At 45.8% G+C, this 21,630-nt stretch overlaps 1 protein-coding gene across 3 annotated transcripts in view; it reads left to right on the top strand.

Moving 5' to 3' along the window:
* Positions 1 to 21,630, top strand: part of LOC140728184 (neuropilin-2-like) — a 113,014-nt gene that overhangs the window by 84,954 nt on the left and 6,430 nt on the right. The window contains exons 13-16 of one of the 3 annotated variants that reach the window (XM_073046525.1): positions 777 to 1,039; positions 1,680 to 1,776; positions 3,560 to 3,607; positions 4,499 to 20,717. In XM_073046525.1, coding sequence (XP_072902626.1) covers positions 777 to 1,039; positions 1,680 to 1,776; positions 3,560 to 3,607; positions 4,499 to 4,770 — 680 coding nt within the window. In that variant the 3' untranslated portion in view covers positions 4,771 to 20,717. Of the gene's footprint in view, positions 1 to 776; positions 1,040 to 1,679; positions 1,777 to 3,559; positions 3,608 to 4,498; positions 20,718 to 21,630 lie in introns of those variants that run through there. The other 2 variants (XM_073046526.1, XM_073046524.1) reach the window with 2 other exon arrangements.

The raw sequence follows: 21,630 nt of genomic DNA, 5'->3' as shown, positions 1-21,630 counted from the left end.
TCTCTTGCCCGTTCCCTTCTCCTCACCTGTCCATCACCTCCCTCTGGTGCCCCTCCTCCTTCCCTCTCTCCCATGGTTCACCGTCCTCTCCCATCAGATTCCTTCTTCTTCAGCCCTTTACCTTTCCTACCTATCACCTCCCAGCCTCTCACTTTGTCGTCCCCACCCCCCCAACCTGGCTTCATCTATTGCCTTCTTGCTTGTACCACTTCCTCTCCCCACACCTTCTTATTCTGATTTCCTGCCCCCTTCTTTCTAGTCCTGAGGAAGGGTCTTGGCCCAAAACATTGCCTGTCCACAGATGTTATGTGAGCCACTGATTTCCTCCAGCATTTAGTGCGTTGCTCAGAATAGAATTATGCGGGTAATAGACAGGGTGAGTGCACGCAGGCGTTTTCTCCGCTGGTTGAGCAAGACTGAAGCTAGCAGTAATAAGTTTAGGGTGAAAGGTGGAATATTTAAGGGGAGTCTGAGGGGAAAATTCTTCCCTCAGAGGGTGGTGGGAGTGCGGAACAAGCTGCTGGTGGAAGAGGTAGATGTGGGTTCAATTGCAACATCTAAGAGGAGTTTGGATAGATACTGTGTATGGATGGGGGGGGGGGTGCAGGAATATGAACAGGGTGAAGGTGGATGGGACTAGGCAGAAGATCAAGTCAGCACTGACTAGGTGGGCTGAAGGGCCTATTTCTGTACTGTAGTCCTCTAGCCCCTTAAAGCATAATGCAAATACAAAAATACATTACGGAGCCTTTCACACATCTCCCTCCTTTTTCCAGATAAATGGAGCTACCTGCACATCGAAACCTCCAGGTTGCTGGAAGGACAGCACGCCAGGCTGCTCAGTCCCATGGTACCGCCCATTAACAGCCACCGGTGCATGGTGTTCTGGTACCGGATGCGCGGTGCCGGCGTTGGTGTGCTCCGGGTACTGCTAAGGAAGAGACCAGATGACCTGATGCTGTGGTCGCTGAGGGGAGATCAGGGTGACAAGTGGAAGGAAGGAAGGGTCATCTTGCCAGGATATAACAGTGACTATCAGGTAACTTGCTATCTAGGTTATGGGGGCAGAAATGGAACATTTGGCCTATCGAGTTTGCTCCACCATTCAATCACGGTTGATTTATTTTCCCTCTCAACCCTGTTCTCCTGCCTTATCCCCATAACCTTTGATGCCCTTAATAATCAAAAACCCATCGGCCCCTGCTTTGTATAGACCCAATGACCTGGCCTTGATGGCTGGTCTTTGGCAATAAATTCCACAGATTCACCGCCCTCTGGCTTAAGAAATTTCTCCTCATCCGTAAAGAGTTGAGATAGACTGTCCCACTATTGGAAACATCCTCTCCACGCCCGCTCTAGCTAGGCTTTCCAATATTCGATGGGTTTCAATGAAATCCCCCTTCGTTCTTCTAAACTCTTCTAAGCCAGAGCCATACGACACTCCTCATACGTTGACGCTTTCATTACCAGGATCATTCTCGCGAACCTCCTGAACCCTCTCCAACGCCAGCACATCCTTTGCTATATAAGGGGCCCGAAACTGCTCACAATACTCCAAATGCATTCTAACCAGTGCTTTATAAAGCCTCAGCATCATATCCTTCATGTCATCAAGCCCATTTGTAGTTTGATGAGGAAGTTCTTCATACTCTATCACCTTGCTTCCCTTCTCCTTCCAGGTCATCATTGAAGGCATTGTAGGCAGAGGTGTCAGTGGAGAGATGGCTATTGATGACATTGCTATAGCATCGCATGTATCGCTTGATCACTGTATTCGTAAGTACCCGAGCCTCTTCATCAACAGCAACTTATCTGGGCCAGTAGGGAAGGGGTGAGCAAAGGAGATCAGAGAAAAGTCAGTAAGGTTTGTAAGATAATCCATCAAGGGCAGTGCTTTGGATGAGCTTCACAGATTTAAAATCCTGGGTTTGATCCTGATCTAGGATGCTGTTTGCATGGAGTTAGCATATCCTCCCTGTGACAATCTAGTTGATCTGGTTTCCTCCCTTGCCCCAAAGATGGGCTGATCGGTCAGTTAACTGTAGACAGTGACAGAAAATGGACGGCTATGTAGGATGGAAGGGTTAACTTAATCTTAGAGTAGGTTATAAGGTTGGCTCATCATAATTGGCCAAAGGGGCCTGACCAATGCTGCAGTGTTCTACGTTCCACATTCTAAATCACCCCTTGTGATGGATGGGAATCTAGACTTGATGGGCTGAATGGCCTCCTTATAGCATAAGGAAAGCCCAATGCTATGACAGCTTGGGGCATTCTGGAGTTCAGAGTTCAATTCCTGAGCTGTTCGGTAAGGAGTATTTGTACGTTCTCCCCGTGGAATGTGCGGGTGGTCCGGTTTCCTCCCTCAGGTTAGTTGCAAATTGTCCCGCGAGTAGGTTCGGGTTAGTCGGGGCTGCAGGCTCGCTGGGGCAGCCTGGCTTGGAGGGCCAGAAGGGCCCTTCTCTGCACTGTATCAATACATAAATAAATACGAGCAAATCTCCTCACTAGTTCGTGACGATGGACCGGTACGTCCGTATCTGGCTCTGCCACATTACCACCTCTCACCTTCACCCCCACAGCATGTCGTTACTGCCGTAACCAAGGAGATCTGGCTGGGGTCATTCCGCTCTGCTCTGTACTGGCACAGGATAAGGAGAGAGTGGTGCTCAGGGAGAGGAGGGCAGGGTCATGTTACACAGCTAGGGCACAGAGAAATGTCATCGGCAAGACATTTGGGTGGTAATGGAAACTGTCTAGAGAATGACAAAGCTAAACATTCACATAAAGTCATTTCCAACAGCTTGGTGTCAATGAGCACGTTAACATCAGAAACATGGCAACCTGCTTGTACTTGTCACGATCACGTGGATAGCTATGAAGTTACGAGCTGATAGCCTGGCCTGAAATGATGTTAGCTGAGAGGTTGAAATTAGTGTGAGGCATTGCCAATAACTCCCCAAGTTTGAGGGCAGGCAGGGCTTTGCTTTTTTTAAAGAAGAGAGACAGTTTGGATTTCACTCCATAGACCACCTGCAGAATCAGCTGAAATATTCTTCTTGGCTTGTTGCAATTTGGTCACCATCACAAAGTCAGCACAAGGATGTAACGTACTGCATGGAAGCAGGCCGTCCGGCCCACTGAACGCCTGCTACCCATTTACACTAATCATACACTCATCCCATTTCCCTCCTTCCCCAACGCTCTTACCCATCGGCATTTGGGAGGGTACAGGAGCACCCATGTGGACACAGAGAGAAGATAGTGGCTGAGGCCGGGATTGCTCCCACGTCACCAGTGCTGTGCTTCCAGCCAGAGAATTGGTTGTGCAAGATCTCCGCACAATAGTGAACAAGGCAGACTGAAAGGACAAGCCTTCTGCAGTTCTCTGGGAAGGAATGGCTTTGTGGAGACGCTTCTGTGCCATCCATATAAACGTGTGCAAAAGAATTTGTCTCCTCTCCGTGTAATCAAACTCTTTGACATTTGGCCTCACAGTTTTGTAGCAAAGTTCTGCTGGCTATCTAGAGGGTTAACACTGCTTAATTTTTATTCACAGAGCCCGTCAGTGCCTTTCCTGGGATCCACACGAGTGAAACACCGACAGGTGAGTGTGCTGTACCATTACTGAGGCTGCTAGTGACTAACAGGCAGAAAGCTATTTGGAGGTACTTAACTGTATGGAAATGCATGAGCGAATGTAAGGGGCATGTCTCCATTTCTGAAGGCCCTCACAGGGCCTAGTTAGGCTTGCTACGATATTGAAAGAGCGAAAAGTAACCTGAAACTGTCAAAATAGGAGTGTTTTCCAATTAGTCTATGGGACAAACACTTGATGAATTTGTCTGAAATTTCCCCCCTCACTCCATTTTTACAGAGGAGTTAATTGATTTGTCTTAAAACAGGTTATCTCCCTCTGAAAAGTAGCCGAGAGGGGTGATTTGGCTGAGTATACCAAGTGTTTGTACACTCATGGCACAGCATAGTTTCAGTCTTTTAGTCTCTAATTGATTGGCCTATCAGGGTAATTTAATCTCTTTTAAGAGTGCCTTCTGATTGCTGCTGTGATTGAGGATGTGCTTTTTTTTAATGTCATTGACCACTTTGCGCAGTAACAAAAGAAGCAAAGCCATTGTGCATCATGGGGTCTTGCTAGGCCTCACTTCCTGCTGTGGTTGTGGAGGATTCTGGGAGATTCCCAGGCCCATCGCCATGGAAACCTGCCCAGCTGAAGGGTAGCCTTTTCGAATGCTCAGAAGAGCTGGGCAGTGCTCACCTGCGTCTGCTACCCCCGGCAGAGGTGGCCTACCACTTTCAAGTGCGAGGTGGCCGCCAACTAGTGAACACCACTCCTTCCATGCCTCCACTCTTACTTTTCCACCTTGGCAGGGACCCAGTGGATGGCGATGGCATACTCCATGATGCACCAGGCCCACTGAGCATGCTCTTGTCAATCATTGAGATTGGTTCCCAGCGCTATTTTGTGTCTCTCCACCAGGGGAACGCCCTGCGGGGAGTGAACCCACAGTGGAGTCCGTGTCAGCACAGCCCATGCCCAATTTCTGGTATTACATTATTGCGGGAGGAGGCGCTCTGATAGTGCTGCTCAGTGTCTCTCTGAGCATGGTGCTGTACCGCCAACGCTATGGATTTGCAGCCAAGAAGAGCCTTCACTCGGTAAACGTCCACTTCCCCAACGGCTATGTCACTGGTGTGGAGCCTGGGCTCACTATAAAAATGGGGAAGGAAGATGAGAGAACACACTGCTAGGAGTGCCCTTAAAACAAAACAAACCAAACCGAGAAAGGTTATTCATATCGCCAGCTCTACTTGCACTCTCCACTGCAATCACCATGGGAATGCCTGCTACTTCTTTCTCTCTCTACTCAACATCGCACCTGTGGATTATAAATAGAAAAAGAAAAAGAAAGTGACGATCTCAAATATCGTGTACCTTTCCCCTTTCTTCGGAGAGAATTGGTTGTGCAAGATCTCCGCACTGTAGTGTTCAAGGCAGACTGTTAAGGACAAGCCTTCTGCAGTTCTCTGGGAAGGAATGGCTTTGTGAAGACTCTTCTTGCTGGTACCTTGTGTAATCTTGGGCAGAAAAGAATCGGCCATCATAATCTATGAAAAATATTTTCTAAGAAAGCAAGGAAGTGCATCACAATTCCCTATGAGGTCATTTCTGTTTAGGAACAGACTGAAATTTAATATAATGATGATGGAGCAAAGTGGTTGCTTTTAATGCTGGGTAATTCTAGGCAATACATGATTTCATGATTGTTGATATTCATTCCCTCAAACTGTCTTAATTTTTCTCAAGCCTTTATAAACTACCTCTTCCAACTTTCTAATATTAAGAGTTGAGAAAGATCTCTTATTAGTTATAATCCTTGGTTCCCATCACCGCCTCATCCAATACCATCCATAGCTGGACAAGAAGTCAGACACACTGATGTTAATCTGTGGGATTGACTTCACCTACACTCCAAAACAATTCATGATGACTTGACAGTGAGAGAGGGGTATGATGCAGATTGGGATGCGGAAACTCGTTCTGCTAATCACTCAGATCATGGCCGATCGAAGCCCCGTATCCTTTAATATCTGTTGAAGACAAGAATATGTTGAATGTAAACTTGGGCATCCAAGCACTTTCTAACAGGACATGGCTCTGATTATACTATCTTCCCTAGTAGGAATAATGTTCCTCGACTTATTCGGCTCCCCTCAACACCTTCATAACTTTGCCTCTGAAGCCTTTCATGTTCTAAAGAATTGGATACAATTGTCTATGTTTGAGAGGTTTTATGTTGAATCCAGGTTGGGCAAATGTGTTCATTGTAAGGTGGCCCTTTCAGCTCGTCGAACACTTGTGATATCCCACCTTGCAATTTCATAAAGGGACGTAGCATGATTTGATTTCAGAGGGTCATACAACACAGAAACAGGCCCTTTGGCCCGGTTCGTCGATGCCACCTATGATGCCTGTCTACACTTATCCCATATTTCTGAATGTGACGCATATCCATCCTATTCATAGACCTGTCCAAATGCTTACTAAACACTGTGATTGTACCTGCCTCTGGCAGCTCGCTCCATATACCCTCCAAGCCTGTATGTCAAAGGGTTACCCCTCAGGTCCTCTTTAAATATTTCCTCTCTCACCTTAAACCTACAGTATATCCTCTAATTGTAGACTACCCTACCCTGGGGGGAATGACTGTGATGATCTGCCCCTTGTGTGCCCCCGATAAAGTTATAAGACCACCCCTTCAGCCTCCTGCACTCTAGTGAGAACAATCCCAGCCGGTCTGTGAAAGACATTGTCATGTTTTGTTAAGAATTGTCGAGCCGTTATTAGAAGAAACAGACAACTAAAATGTTCTTTGTCTCTGGTGCTGTCCGTGTGGAGTTTGCATGTTCTCCTTGTGTCTTGAGTATTCTGATCACCCCCCCCCCCCACCCCCACGTCCTGAAGATCTGAAGATGTGTTGGGAGGTTACTGCCTGCTTTAACTTGTCGTGAGAGTGGGTGGGCAGTGTGAGAATCAAGTGGGGTGTTGAGAAACATAAGAGATTAGTTTACAGGAAAATGAGTGGGGTAGTGGGACTGATGGAAGAGCCAGGTTAGGCCCAATGGGTTGAATAGTACTTTGTTGTAGGTACTGTAAATAGAAATCTTGGAGCTCCTGGCTGGCAGATGTTGGATAAACTCCAGCGTCCTGCTGACTGAGCACCTTTAACAGGGCAAATAGAGTGAGTGAGTGTGTGTGTGTGTGTGTGTGTGTGTGTGTGTGTGTGTGTGTGTGTGTGTGTGTGTGTGTGTGTGTGTGTGTGTGTGTGTGTGTGTGTGTGTGTGTGTGTGTGTGTGTGTGTGTGTGTGTGTGTGTGTGTAATTCACATTTAATTGTTGTGAATTTGCAAAAACAAACTTTGCATTAGAGAACAAATCCATCTTGCGCACCATGGTTTGAAAATTGTGCCTTTGTAAGGCGTCATCAGGCAGACTTGTGAAACCTTGAGAAGGCAAATAAACACATGTGCCTGATCTACCGCAGCATTCTCCAGACAGAAAGGACGACAGTGTTCCCGGGCAAAACACACAGAATGCTGGAGGATCTCAGCAGGTCAGGCAGCATCTGTGCAGAGGAGTAAACAGTCAATGCTTTGGGCCGGGACCCTTCAACAGTATTTAAGACAGTTACCATGTCGTATAATACCATCCAATTAAAACTCCCAGTTCCAAATGTAGGAAAATAAAAATGATTGTGTGGCCCTTGGAGCAGCACAGAACAGAAACAGGTCCTTTGGCCAATCTCGTCCATTCTGACCAGATACTAAACTACATCAACCTGATTACATACTTCCTATCCAAATACCTGTAAAATTGTCTTTGTATTTGTTCCTGACACCAGCTCGTCTGGCAGCTCAGCCCCGGTAACAGCTCTGTGTGTGTGAGAAACCTTCCTCTCCGTTCCCCGTGTAGATCATTCCCCTCTCATCCTAAAACTATGCTTTTTAGTTTTAGACTTCCACCTGGGAAAAAGTTCTGTACTCTATACGCTATCCAAGCCCCTCATAACTTTATAAACAAGAAGGTCACCTCCAGTGCAATTAAAACACCTAGATAGATCCCTTTGAACTTCACTTTATTGTTTTCTCCATTTAGAAACATAGAAAACCTACAGCACAATACAGGCCCTTCGGCCCACAAAGTTGTGCCGAACATGTCCTTACCTTAGAAATTACCTAGGGTTACCCATAGCCCTCTGTTTTTCTAAGCTCCATGTACCTATCCAGGAGTCTCTTAAAAGACCCTATCATATCCGCCTCCACCACCGTTGCCGGCAGCCCATTCCACGTACTGACCACTCCCTGAGTAAAAAAAAACTTACCCCTGACATCTCCTCTGTACCTACTTCCAAGCACCTTAAAACTATACCCTCTCGTGTTAGCCATTTCAGCCCTGACTATCCACATGATCAATGCCTCTCATCATCTTATACACCTCTGTCAGGCCACCTCTCATCCTCCATAACTCCAAGGAGAAAAGGCCAAGTTCACTCAATCTATTCTCATAAGGCATGCTCCCCAATCCAGGCAACATCCTTGTAAATCTCCTCTACACTCTTTCTATGCTTTCCACATCCTTCCTGTAGTGAGGCGACCAGAACTGAGCACAGTACCCAAGTGGGGTCTGACCAGTGTGCAACATTACCCCTCGGCTCTTAAACTCAATCCCACAATTGATAAAGGCCAATGTACCGTATGCCTTCTTTCCATTTATAGAATAATCTACAATTTGATCCCTCTTACTGATGAGCATGACCTCACACTTCCACATATTCAACTCCACTTACCATATATTGGTCCAGTCATTTGGACGAGTAGGTTTCCCCAGTCGAAACCAGAAAGGCCTCTTCCCTCATGGGGTATGCTTACCCTCTCATTTGCCAAAAATGTGATATCCCACTGCCCCTCTGAAAGTTCAGACATCATTTTGTGCATCTGTGTGAAGCGGAAAGGATTGAAGATCTTGGTCTCTAAGTCATACAGCATAGTAAAGACCCTTCAGCCCATGATGTTGTGCAGATCTACTCTAAGAGCAATTTAACCCTTCCCTCCAACATCCATGTTCCTGTCTCAGGGTCCTTTAAATGCCCCTAATGTGCCTTTGCTACTACCCTGGCAGGGCATACCAAGCCTGCGCCACTCTGTGTACAAAATTTACCTCTGACATCCTCTCCATACTTTCCTCCAATCACCTTAAAATCATACCCCCCCCCCCCCCACCCCGTATTAACCATTTCTGCGCTGGGGAACGGTCTCTGGCTGTTCACTTACTCTATGTCTCTGATCATCTCGTACACCTCTATCACGTCGCCTCTCGTCCTCCTTTGCTCATGCACCCATTGACGCTAATCCCACTGCATTCCATCCACGCTCCTGTCAACACCCCCCAGGTGCCAGCACTCACCTTCAGAGCCAGTTCTCCTACCTCCCAGCAGGAGGGAAATGGAGCTCCCAAAGAACGGGGAGTACATGGAACAGGTAGCACCCGAGGTCAGGATTCAGCCCCGGTCTTGAGTTGGGAGAGGGCCAGGGTCTTACAGCTCCAATTTGGATTCCAATCCTACACCACCAACAAAGCAGATTAACACAAAACCAAGCCAGTGTCTCTTTCAAGATTTCTGTGAACTATTTTTTTTGCCTATTTCCTGTCAGGAATAGCACCTTCCCCAGGGGTGGTCAGTGAATCGGTATTAGATGCTGCCTTCTTGTGTTAATAAGCAAACAACTCGCACTTGACAGGGAAAAATGTGAGAGCTTCACAGGGGTATTATCGAAGAAACCTTGATGGCCGGATACTCCGACAGTTTGACGAAAAGCTTGGTCAAAGAGGTGTGTGAGATTCGGGGAGAAAATTCCCTGAAAACCACACAGCTGCTAGGCAAAGGCAACTGGAGATTTGCAGCAAGCTGGAGTCTGACAGGCAGAGGAAAGATATTTATTTAACTCCTTGGCATCATGAACAATAGGACAGATAAGGTCAGCAGATGGATTTGTCATCCATGAGAGGCTGGTTGAATCAAGCCCAGGCTGGTGAATCAGGGGCTGCTCTCTGTGGAGACCACTAGCCACTCACCCGCCCCCCCCCCCCGCCCCCCACACACACACACACACACACTCTTACTTTGACAGGGAATGAGTTAAGCCATTTTCTGTAGGTAAATCAGCAAACTGACATTCTCCCTGCCAGGCCACCGGTGCAGGAACTGTGACGTATTTGGAGGGAGGGTGATTGATATTAGTACAGAGCTCTCGTTACACCTACTCTGAGGGTCAGGGGTTCCATTCTGGGTTGGGATTAGGGCATAATGGCTTTAGAGAGATTGTAGCAAAGAATTATCAGGCTGATGCCAGAACAAGGGTTACATTTCAAGCGCAGGTTGAGGAGATCACTGATTGTGTTAGCTGACCCGAGGTAGGGTGCTGCCATCAACACGGGAATTCTCTTGCTGAGTTCCTCCAGCATTTTGCGTGGGTTGCTTCAGTCAGCATCTATGGACATGAACAAACAGTTGACATTTCAGGCCGAGACCTCTCTTCAGGTCTGGAAAGGAAGGGGCGGAGATGCCAGAATGAAAAGGTTGGGGGGAAAAGTAAGGGCTGGAGAAAAGAGTGAACCATCAGAGAAAGAGAAGAAGGAGGGCACTAGGGGATGATGATTGTCAGGTGAGGTGAACGAAGAAGAGGTAAAAGGCCAGAGTGGAGAATAGAGGAGGCAAATGGGGGAGGGGAATTAGCAGGAGGAGAAATCAATGTTCATACCATCAGGTTGGAGGCTACCTAGATGGAATGAGATGTTGCTCCTCCAGTGGCTTCATCATGGCAAAAAGAGGAGGCCACGGACAACATGTTAGAATGGGAAGTGTTTGGCCGCTGGGAAATTCTGCTTTTGTTGGATGGAGCGGAGGTGCTTGACAGGCACACAGTCATGTATGTGTATAAAGACACACACACACACACACACACACACACACACACACACACACACACACACACACACACACACACACACACACACACACACACACACACCAATTGCAGGCATACACTTACAGGTACATACATGCACAAAGAAACACTGACACACAGACTCTGACGCACTCCTATATCGACAAACACAAACAACCATACGTACAATCTATGTCACAGATGTACGATTGACATTCACAAATGTAGGCCTCCGTCAGTCTCGACAGACCATGGATTCACATATAGACACATGCCGACACACCATTACTATACACTGATATGTGTGTGTGTTTGTGTGTCCGCGCGCGCACACACACGCACAGTTCACTTTGTATCGTTCTTTTCTGCACTTTAAGAGCACCCGTTCAGAGCCTTGGCAATACAGCCCCCCACCCCCCCCACCCCCGAACCTCTTGTCACCAGATGATGATGTCATTTTGATTGCCAGTTTTGACAAGAACTAAATGTCAACATGAAGTTGGTCTTTGGAAAGATTTGATTGAAATGGGATTTTGCCAGCGATTAACTAGAAGAGGAGTTTGCTCTGTGCTAATGGTAATCATATACTCCAAGGGAGAGGAAAATGCAAAGAATTACATCTGCTGGTTTGGGTGTAATTTGAGTCTGCAGCGAGCAGCGTGACATTGCCTTCCATTGACAAAAGGCCGTTAATGATTCAGCACGGCAATCAATCACTGCTCACAGTAAGTGCATGATCTCTTACTATCAAATATGCTTTCTAAAGCAGTCTTAATCCAAATGTCACAGTAATTCATATTCTCTGCACTTTAACTTATCATGCGATTGCCACATAATCACCAGCACTAGATAAGGGAGATATTTCTGCAAATTTCATCTTACCCACCTGACAGTGGTTGTGTGCTTTACTGAGTCAGGAGTTACTGGGGTTGGTCCTTGCGCTGTGAGACTTCAGGATGAACCGTAGGTGTCCTGGGGAAGCAGAGGGAATTCAGGGCTGTGATGCATCTTGAATGGAAGATTAGCCATCTTACCAGCAAATTTTGATGGAGCTCCTCCTAAATAGCAGGGTTTGGATGGATATGGGCCAAATACAAGCAAATGGGGCTAGCTGAGATAGGCCTCTTGATTGGCATGGACAAGTTGGGCATTACTGTGAGTCTTTGTCCTGAACAACCTACAACCCTCGACTGACATCGCTGAACTGGGGGTGAGCTTAGTTTTGTGGCATCCTGCTAAGCACTGAGGCCATAAGTTTTGATCACGACAATATTTTAAGTAGTTTTAATTGATTTCAAAGTGATTTGGAATGAGACAATTGAAATACAAGTTCATGTCCCTTTTGCTCTTTGTTAAAGCCATGTATCTGGAAACGGGACTTGTGGTATGTAGGCATGTTGAATTGGTGGCGTGCATAGCAACTCAGAAGCCCTAAAAGTAACGGTGAACTTTGGGCATCCTTGCTTTCAGAGAATATTACTGTGGTTTATTTTCCTTTAAAAAATGTGTAACCTGATCTGTGTTTTAACAGATGCTGCTGCTTCTGAGAGGGGCATCTGCTGAGTGTACATGCACTGGCCCATGGAGTTGCATGGGACATTAGGTCTCCTGGGAGTTAAACAGTCACTCAAAGTATAGCATCCCCAGGCAAGGCCGAGTTCACAAAGTCAGAGTTCTTTTAAAAGCCCTGCATGAAAATTCTGCCCCGCCCCCCGATATGACATCACAGTGACACTGCAGCAGTACTGTGATATCATAATGCGTGGTGCTGTGTCGTAATGTTTCTGTGGCATTACAGATGGACATGGGCCTGTGTATTATGAGAGTACGCTAGTGACATCACTGGGGGAATGGTGGGCTCTGAGCTGGACCAGCTTCATACAATATTCCCACTCTAGCCAGGAGAACCCAGACTCCACTTCTTAATTGTGCCCCTTTGACCTTCTGCACACACAGAACATGCCAGGTGGCAAAAGAAAATGTAATCTTCCACCTAGTTTTCCTCTTTCATTTCTGATTGCTCTTTGTTGACAATGACAACTGTCATTTACAAATGGGAGCAATTTGTCTCCAATTAATTTACAATGCCAAAGAGATCCAGAGTAGGGGAAAACTTTTAGGGATCAATAGTTTCAGGGAATGGAATAGTATTGGATGTGCTGTTATTGTCCAAGTCCTGAGAAATAGAATGATAAAGATCAAAGGAACATGATAGCTTTCTATGCCTCTCTGAAAGTCACCTGCTCACCTCAAAGCCTGTTGGTCTCACCATGTGTCATGTCTCACATAATGTCTCTGGGAGCAAGTTTATCTAATGTGTATTTGAATGGATAAATACCAGCTCCACCCTTGTCTCTCTATCAAGCTTGGATCAGCAGTTCTGTAACAATGGTATATTCGAGTTGTATTAAATTCATGGCAATAGGTTGACACTCAACACTTTGCCGAGTATCCAGGGGAACAGACCACTCACACCAGCTTCCGACTGTTTTTTACTCCCAAAACTGTACTTTATTCATCAAATTTACAATGGAGGACATTCACTTTAACTGAAAGTCAAAGTTAGGTTTATTGTTGTATGCACAAATACAGTACATGCATGCACAGGTGCAATGAAAAACTTACTTGCACTTGATGCAAAACGTACACAAGAAAATAAAACACAAATTGAACATAAATTAAAAAATTATACAAGAAAGAATATAATTGGAAGGAGAAGTCCTCTGCGGACAGAGTGGTCGTACTGAGTTAGTGATTAGGGTTGTGCAGGTCAGTGCATGAGCCAATGGTACGAATCCGCGGACAGAGTGGTCGTACTGAGTTAGTGATTAGGGTTGTGCAGGTCAGTGCATGAGCCAATGGTACGAATCTGTCGATGGACGTTGCCTTCTTGAGGTGGCATTCCGTCTGCTTGTGAGATTTACATTACATCAGCACGATAGTGAGCTTTCTTTCACACAAGTCCAAAGGGTTTTTATATGGGCTCAACATTCAGTGCACAGTGGCAGGAATGTCTTGTGCAGCAGCCTTCCTTCACAGAGTTTTTAAGAGGATTCAGTGTGTCACTCAGCATATAGTCCTAGACTTTGGAATGTGACAGTCAGCCATATTGGACAGTGTTTGGTTGTCTGCTTCGAATTACCCCAATAAGGTGAAACACTCTGGATAGCCCTCTCCGTTCAGGTGCATGGATCCCTTTCATATACAAAGAAAAGCTCCTATCTCTAATCCAGCAAGTGTTTTCAATTATTTGATACTTTCTGAATGAGCAAAGCAGTTTTATTGTGACAAATTACTTCAAATTTGGTGCAGCCTTTCCAAAGAGAATTGACTATTTGATAAACAACCCCTGTAAAAATCACTTTTATTGTATTCCATTGGGATGCAGAATGTCCAGACTAAATGCTGTAGGCCTAATCCTGCTCATGTCTTTCGGTTGTTATATCTGCTGCAGAAAGACGAGTTACAGGACTGGGCAGGTTACTTGGAGCATCTGGGCTGAGAAAGTTTGAATGTTTCAGGTTCTCTTCTCAGGTCTATCTTCACAAGGCTTTCCTCCAAAAGTATGTTCCACCTGTGGGAGTCAGGTTTGACACATTTCTACAGTAGCTGTGGCCTTGGGAAATCCTGAAATTTATAATTGGCTCATATGGACATGACATGACAAAAGTACAGTCAATAGAGTTACTGCCTCAGAGCAGCAGGGACATGGGGTCAGTCCCAAGCTCCAGTGCTCTCTATATGTTGATCACGTGGGTTTCAGCTATGTCCTCCAGTTTCTTCCAACGTCCCAGAGGTAAGCAGGTCAGTAGGGTCATTGGCCCCTGTATGTTGACCCCAGTGTGTAGATGAGTGGATGAATCTGAAAGGCGTTATTAGGAACGTAAGGAGACTTGGTTACAGGGAAAATTGTTCTGTGAGCTGGCATAGACTCAATGGGCCAAATAGCCACCTATGTCATAATATGAAGACATGTTGCAATTTTAAAAAGTCAGTGACCATTTCACCGTAGTGTCCCAGGGAACGCCTTAATGCTCTTCAGAGCTTTTTCTGGACATGCTTCTCCTTAGTGAATAATGTCAGTGAGACCATGGACTGGTGCAAATAATCCCTGATGGACACAGATCACAAGGTCCTTTTCAGTGGCACATCTACACCATTGATGGTCAGCAGGAGAGGTTCAGGAGATAAGAGATGCTGAGTATGAGGGGTGTGGGGAAACACATGGATGCCAAACAGTAGCTTTCTGCCCAGGTGTCCCTAACCTTGTGCCTTACATATTCCCCTGGATGAGTGCGGAGGTAGGGGGAGGGCAGGCTTGTTGCATGAGGCCAGTGATGTGGGTGGAAGATGGAAAGTAACAGTTTGCATTTACCTGGTGCCTTCCAGGATCTTAGGATGTCCCAACTGCTTTGGAAAGTACAACCAACTCCTACACTTTGGGCCACTGCAGACATCAGGTTCCCTGCTTTTTGGTGATGTTGGCTTAGCCAAGGAATATTGTTTGAGGAACAGGCTGCTCTTCTTCATGTTGCCCTAGTCTATCTTGCCAAGTGAGAAAGCCATTACGTTATACACTCAGTGGCCAGTTTATTAGGGACCTCCAAATAAAGTGGCTACTGAGTGTATGTTTGTGGTCTTCTGCCCATCCGCTTCAAGTTTCGATGTGTTGTGCATTTAGAGATGCTCTTCTGCACACCAGTGTTGTAACAGATGGGTATTTGAGTTACTGTTATCTTCCTGTCAGCTTGAATCAATCTGGCTGTTCTCCTCTGAACTCTTATTAACAAGGCATTTTTGCCCACAAAACTGCCACTCACTGGATGGTTTTTGTACCATTCTCTATGAACTTCAGAGACTTTTGTGTGAAAATCCCCGGTGATCAGCAGTTTCTAAGATACTCAATCATCCACCTGGCATCAATAATCATTCGACGGTCATCACTTAGATCACATTTACTCCCCATTGTGGTGTTTGACCATGTCTGCATGCTTTTATGCATTGAGTTGCTGCCATATGGTTGGCCGATTAGATATTTGCATTAACGAGCAGGTGCACAGACGTACTTAATAAAGTGGCCACTGAGTGTACATTTATTTGCTCAGTAGACTGGACATTGCTGGAAGAGGCAACATTTATTGTCCTTGTTTAATTGTGCCTGAAATCAGGACGCAGATAAGAATCTCCCATGTTGGTAGGTCTGAAGGAAGGAGACAGATTCCCTTCCTCATTAGTGAACTGTGTGGGTTTTGTAACAATCCAGTAATCCCACAGTCAGCATTCTGGAGATACACTTTAATCCTGGATTGGTTTAACTGTAACACTCGCTTCGCCTAGCAGCTCAATATAGGGGGTGATAACCCCCTGCCCGGCCAAACTTAAGGTATCTCGTTTAGGTGGATGCTGCGCAATGTGTCCCCCTGTTACAAATCAGTACCCCGAAATAACAAACCGTACACAATATGCAATTAAACGATTAAGCTTTATAACTCTTACTTTGACTATATGGTTAGTAGAGAAACAAAATTTTTAAAAGGGCCTAATCTTATTAATCAATCTGTGCACAAAGTTGGAGCTCACTCATAGGCCGATCGGTCCCAATCGACCTCCTCCAATCGTCACTGCCCCTCGGACCCTCGCTCTGAGTCCACCCCATCCAGCAGTCTACCAATTCTCCCTCCCTCTCTCTCTCCCTCTCTCGCAAAAGCCCATGAAATCAACTACTTCCAGATTCACAAAACAGGGCGATAAAATCCTGATTGGCTAACATGCATCCACAGTCCTGTTATCTCCAGCCATAACCCAAACATTGCTGCTACAGGGAAACCGTTACTTCAGCAATGAACATTACAAAAAAAAACCCCCATTGCATTAGCAGTGGAACCTTACAGTGTGTTACATAATTATTTTGTGTCCACAGGGCCACAAGGTGCGATCTGAATTCGCATCTGGATAATGGACCCTGAACTCCAGCTGCTGGTCCAGTAACTTAACCACAATGCCATCATTTAAAGGACAGCACCACTGATGCTCCGCTACTGACCCTGTTCCAGATCCCAGCATGAGCTCGCTTTACCCTGCTGCCAACCTGGCCAAGACTGAGAATCAATTGGCAAATGCCTGTTATGTACAGCTGAGATGGAACTAGATAGGTGAAAGTATGCAGCGTGATTTTATTTTTTAACAGCATGTTTTATGCCAGAATGGTAGAGCAGAGTTAATTAAAGCTTTAGATTCAAATGTCAGACTGCAGCGTTCGATCTGCAAGCGGCCTACATTGGGATGGAGGAAGAGAGCTGATTAAAGCACCACAGGAGAGCTGACATGCTCATTAATTCTGTGACCCCTAATTCCAACATAAGAGCTGCTCGATCATTTACAGTTGCCTGGAATTTACTCTTGACATTCCCTACGGATGATGTTTAACGCATTTATGCAGCATCCCTCTTTTTTTAGCTTGGCTTTTAAGCCTTTTTTTTAGTTAACTTCTACTTAAAGGAGCAGATGGAAGAATGCTTAAGAATGTGCAAATCACTTTGTCAAAACAGCAAATTTTAGACTCTTAACCTTACACTCAATTTTCACCTTGAAATGACTGTTCCCTCAAGACCAGGAGGGTGACATAACAAGAGCTGATTGCAGTGACCAGTCTTATTATCCTTCAAGTCCAGAGATTAAGGGGTTTTTAAGTCAGTGAAAGGAGTTGATTTGGTAAAAAAGAAACTATTTCCTCTGGGGTAGGAGGTCAGAACCAAAGACACAGCCTCAAAATCTGAGCTAGACCATGCAAAGATGACATGATGAATCTCAGCTTACATTAGCCGAGGTGAATGGATAGCTGCCCCTATCCTATGAAGACACAGTGGTCTAGCAGGTAGAAAGAACCACTGCCTCAGAACACCGGAGACAGGGGGTTCGATCCTGACCTTGGGCACTGTCTACGCCGTGCTTGCGTGTCCTCCCACTGCTCTGGTTCCCTAAATTGTTCACATTGGTAGGTTAATTGGCTGCTGTGAATTGCTCCTGGTGGGTGAGTGGCTTGTAGGATCAGGGGAACTTGACAGGAATGTGGGGAGAATAAACAATGGAGTTAATGTGGGATTGGTGGTAAATAACTGTCTGATGATCAGCATCAACATAGTGGGCCAAAGGGGTCCTGTTTCTATGTCGTATCTCTCTGTGTCTATGAAGTTGCTGGGGCTGGCATCAGTTGAAACTTCACAAGAGAGATTGGTAGATATCTTGTTCAATGAGGACAGATGGAGATCAGTCATACCCAGCTGTGTGGTAGAACGGGCTTTCAGGGCTAACCATCCTGTTCCTGTTCCGTCATGTTGTTTTGGATCATTCCTGGCAACCGTTAGTGGGCCGTACTCTCTGAGAATGTAATGCTGTGTGCCACGAGTCCCGTTGTTTGGTTGCAGATTGTAGTGCAAAATATTTTTCATGATAGTTGCGTCTCATGGAAATTGGTAAGTCAATTGAAAGCTTTTCTTTTTAAGAAACAGTTTTTGTTTTGGTGACATTTAAAGATTTAAAACCTTCTAGCCTGTTATTTAACCAGAGATTTCCTTCTGTTCAATTGTTGTCTGATGTGCGAAGAGTTTACGAATGGGACTTAAACTGAACATGCCAATTACCCGGTCAGGTACTCTGGATCCCCCTTGGCTAGTTACCCCTGGTTACTAGTCTTGCTCCTTTCCCCTAGCACACCGTCCTGTCCCCTGGTGATCGCCTTGCAAATAATGGGGAGTGGGTGGGAAACGTGGGGGGTAGGGAATGTTACCTCCTTGCAGCTCCTCTGAGAGGGTTGCTCGCTACTACTGAAGGTGTAAGGGTGCTCAAGTTGCTTCCCACCCACCCACAGGATGACACAAGGGCCGTAAGTTAAAGAAAAGCTCGTAGTTCCACTAGGTTTCAGGAGACTCTCTGGTGATGATGCTAGACCCAGCAGCCAGTTTGTACAAAGCAGCCTCTTTCCAAGAGCAGTATGATGATGGGCTGCAGTGGCCTGTTAGTCTGCTCTTTAAGGTAGCACCATGGGATCGTTCACACCACAAGAAATGAGGAAGCCTCGTCTCTCCTCAGAGGTAGCACCTCCAGCAACATGATGCCCCCTCAGTACATCAGTAGTGGAGCTTGCTCCAATCCCCCCCCCCCCCAATGGCTGGGCTTGAAGCGAGGGGGTGCAATTTTCAGAAGATGCTTTAAGAAAGCACTGTCCAGTGTAAAGGGGGAAGCTGAGAGTGGGAGAGCCTTATATAAACTGGGATGCACTGTGACTCTTTTAAACATTTTTCTTGGTTGTTTGGGATTTCACTCCTGGTCAGTCAGCATGCCGACTCCTCCCCTATACTGCATCTGTCTTGCCCTCCCACTTTGCCTGTGTCCTTTTTCGGTACCCTGAGCTCCCGCCATTTGACTGTTCCGTGCTTTTGAATGTGAATGTTGCAGTGGGATGGTGTGTACAGTGCCTGTGCCTCATGACGTACTCACTCAGTGGGCGGGGATGCTCTCGTTTCTTTGCGTTTGTTTGAATGTAAGTTGGCTGCCCTGGAGATGTACTCTGTGGAATGGAATAAAGATGCTATTTTTATACAAACAATATGCCGTCTAAGATCTCTTTAAAGTTCTGGGCTGGGAATGAACTTTGTCCTTATCCCCCTTCCCTCTGGTCAAAACTGCAAGGTTTCGATGCAATAATCCAGCTCCATCGTCTTGTGCTTGAGACCTACTCAACCTTGTACTCATTCCATCCACCTACAGTAAGGATCACCAACCTGAGGTCCATGGACCCCTTGCTTAATGTTATTGGTCCATGGCATGAAAAAGGTTGGGAACCCCTGATCTATGGATTTCCATATGATGCATTGCTCCAAAGTCTTAGCTCAACCACGGAATTTCCCATATTTATACGTCCAATGTATAATACTGGTGTCCCCCATTTTACGAATGTTCACTTTATGCCATTTTGCTTTGACAAAAGACCTACATTGGTAACCTGTTTTCACATTACAAAGAAGATTTTCGCTTTTACGAAAATTTTTCCCATATAAATGAATGGTTCTTTACTTTACGCCATTTCGACTTAAGAAAAGTTTCATAGGAACGCTCTACCTTTGTAAAGGGGGGGGGGGGGAACACCTGTATCCTTTTTGCTAAATCTCACTAAATCCCAATGCAGGTCAGAGCGTGCGAGTACCATTCCCACAGAAGTCCTGACTTCAGTCTAGGGTATCTGTGACCAAGCACTTTTTAAATCAAACATGATTTCTTGGTGGCCAGTCATTTCAATTCCACTTCCCATTCGCATTCTAACATAGCACAGTCCATGGCTTTCTCCGCTGCAGTGGTGAGGCTACTCTAAGGCTGGAGGAGCAGCTCCTCATATTCTGTCTGGGTAGCCTCCAACCTGACGACATGAACATTAATTTCTCTAACTTACGGATTTGTCTCCACCCTCCCTTACATTCCCCTTTCTGGCTCCCCTCATTCTCCTTCTCTTCTCAGATGCCCATCACCTCCCTCTGGTGCCCCTCCTCCTTTCCTTTCTCCCATAGTCCACTGTCCTTCCTTACCAGATTCCTACCTCTTGGGTCCTATACCTATCACTTTCCAGCTTCTCACTTCATTCCCCCTTACCTGGTCTCACCTATCACCCGTCCACTTGTACTCCTTCCCTTCCCACCACCTTCTTATTCCAGCTTCTTTCCCTTCTTCTCCAGTCCTGATGGTCTTGGCCTGAATCACTGACTGTTCATTTTCCAAGCTGTTTATTCTCTGACTTACTGAGTTCCGCCAGCATTTTAAGTGAGTTGATCTGGATTTCCCACATTAGCAGCATCTCTTGTGATTACTTTTTAATATTACTTGCTTCCCTTAGAAACACCCTTCCTGGAACATGTTTCCTCACCACAGTCAGCACGGCCAAGTCTGCTGGAAGCAGGATCCACCTGGAGGGACACCTTGGGCACAGGAAGCCCCAGTGTCCTGTTCCTGCCAGGTCATCTCTGCCTCCTACTAAATCCACTCGAGGCTCATCAATGTCCCTCAGTCCCGGAACTGCAAGCTCACAGTTGGCGGGTTTAAGCATTGAAGGAACTTTTTTTTCTATCATTATTACTCTATCAACCACAGGCCATATTATTTTGCATTCTTATGAAGAGTTCCAAAAGGATGATGCTTGCGTTATTATTTAAAGCATAAAATATATGGGTAGAACTTAAAGAACTCTCTTTTGGTTGAACTGCTTCCTCTGGTGGCTATGGGGAATTGTTCCTTCTTTTCCAGTAGGAATTGGCCACTAGAATGGAATCTCTCTTTGCCCACCTGCTTGAAGGAAAACAACTCGAATGAATGAACGGGCAAAGAAGTGGCAGATGGAATACAGTTCAAGGAAGTGTGTGGTCATGCACTTTGGGAATAGGAATAGAGACATAGACTATTTTCTTAACAGGGAGCAAATTCAGATATCAGGAATGTAAAGGGACTTGGGAGTCCTCACGCAGGATTCTCTGAAGGTTAACTTGCAGGTTGAGTCGGTGGGTGAGGAAGGCTAATGCAATGTTAGCGTTCATTTCAAGAGGGCTAGAATATAAGAGCAAGGATGTGATGCTGAGGCTTTATAAAGGTATTGGTCAGATTGCACTTGGAGTATTGTGAGCAGTTCTGGGCCCCTTATCTAAGAAAGGATGTGCTGGGTCCAGAGGAGGTTCACAACAATGATTTCAGAACTGTGAAAGAGTTATCATTTGAGGAGCGTTTGATGGGTCTGGGCATATACTCACTGGTGTTTAGAAGAATGATGAGGGATCACATTGAAACTTATCAAATATTGAAAGGCCTAGAAAGAATGGAGGTGGAGAGCATGTTTCCTATAGTGGGGGAGCCCAGGACTAGATGGCACAGCCTCAGAATAGAAGAATGACCCTTTAGAACAGAGATGAGTTGGGATTTCATCAGCCAGCGGGTGGTGAATCTGTGGAATTCATTGCCACAGATGGCTGTGAAGGACAAGTCATTGGTTATATGTAAAGTACAGGTTGATAGGTTCCTGATTAATAAGTCCACCAAAGGTTACATGGCAGGAATGGCAGGAGTTGAGAAG

The sequence above is a fragment of the Hemitrygon akajei genome, chromosome 5 (genome assembly GCF_048418815.1).
Source record: "Hemitrygon akajei chromosome 5, sHemAka1.3, whole genome shotgun sequence".
Classification (NCBI taxonomy): domain Eukaryota; kingdom Metazoa; phylum Chordata; class Chondrichthyes; order Myliobatiformes; family Dasyatidae; genus Hemitrygon; species Hemitrygon akajei.
Note: the sequence above shows the minus strand (reverse complement) of the source record. Positions and strands in the feature narration are given on the sequence as shown.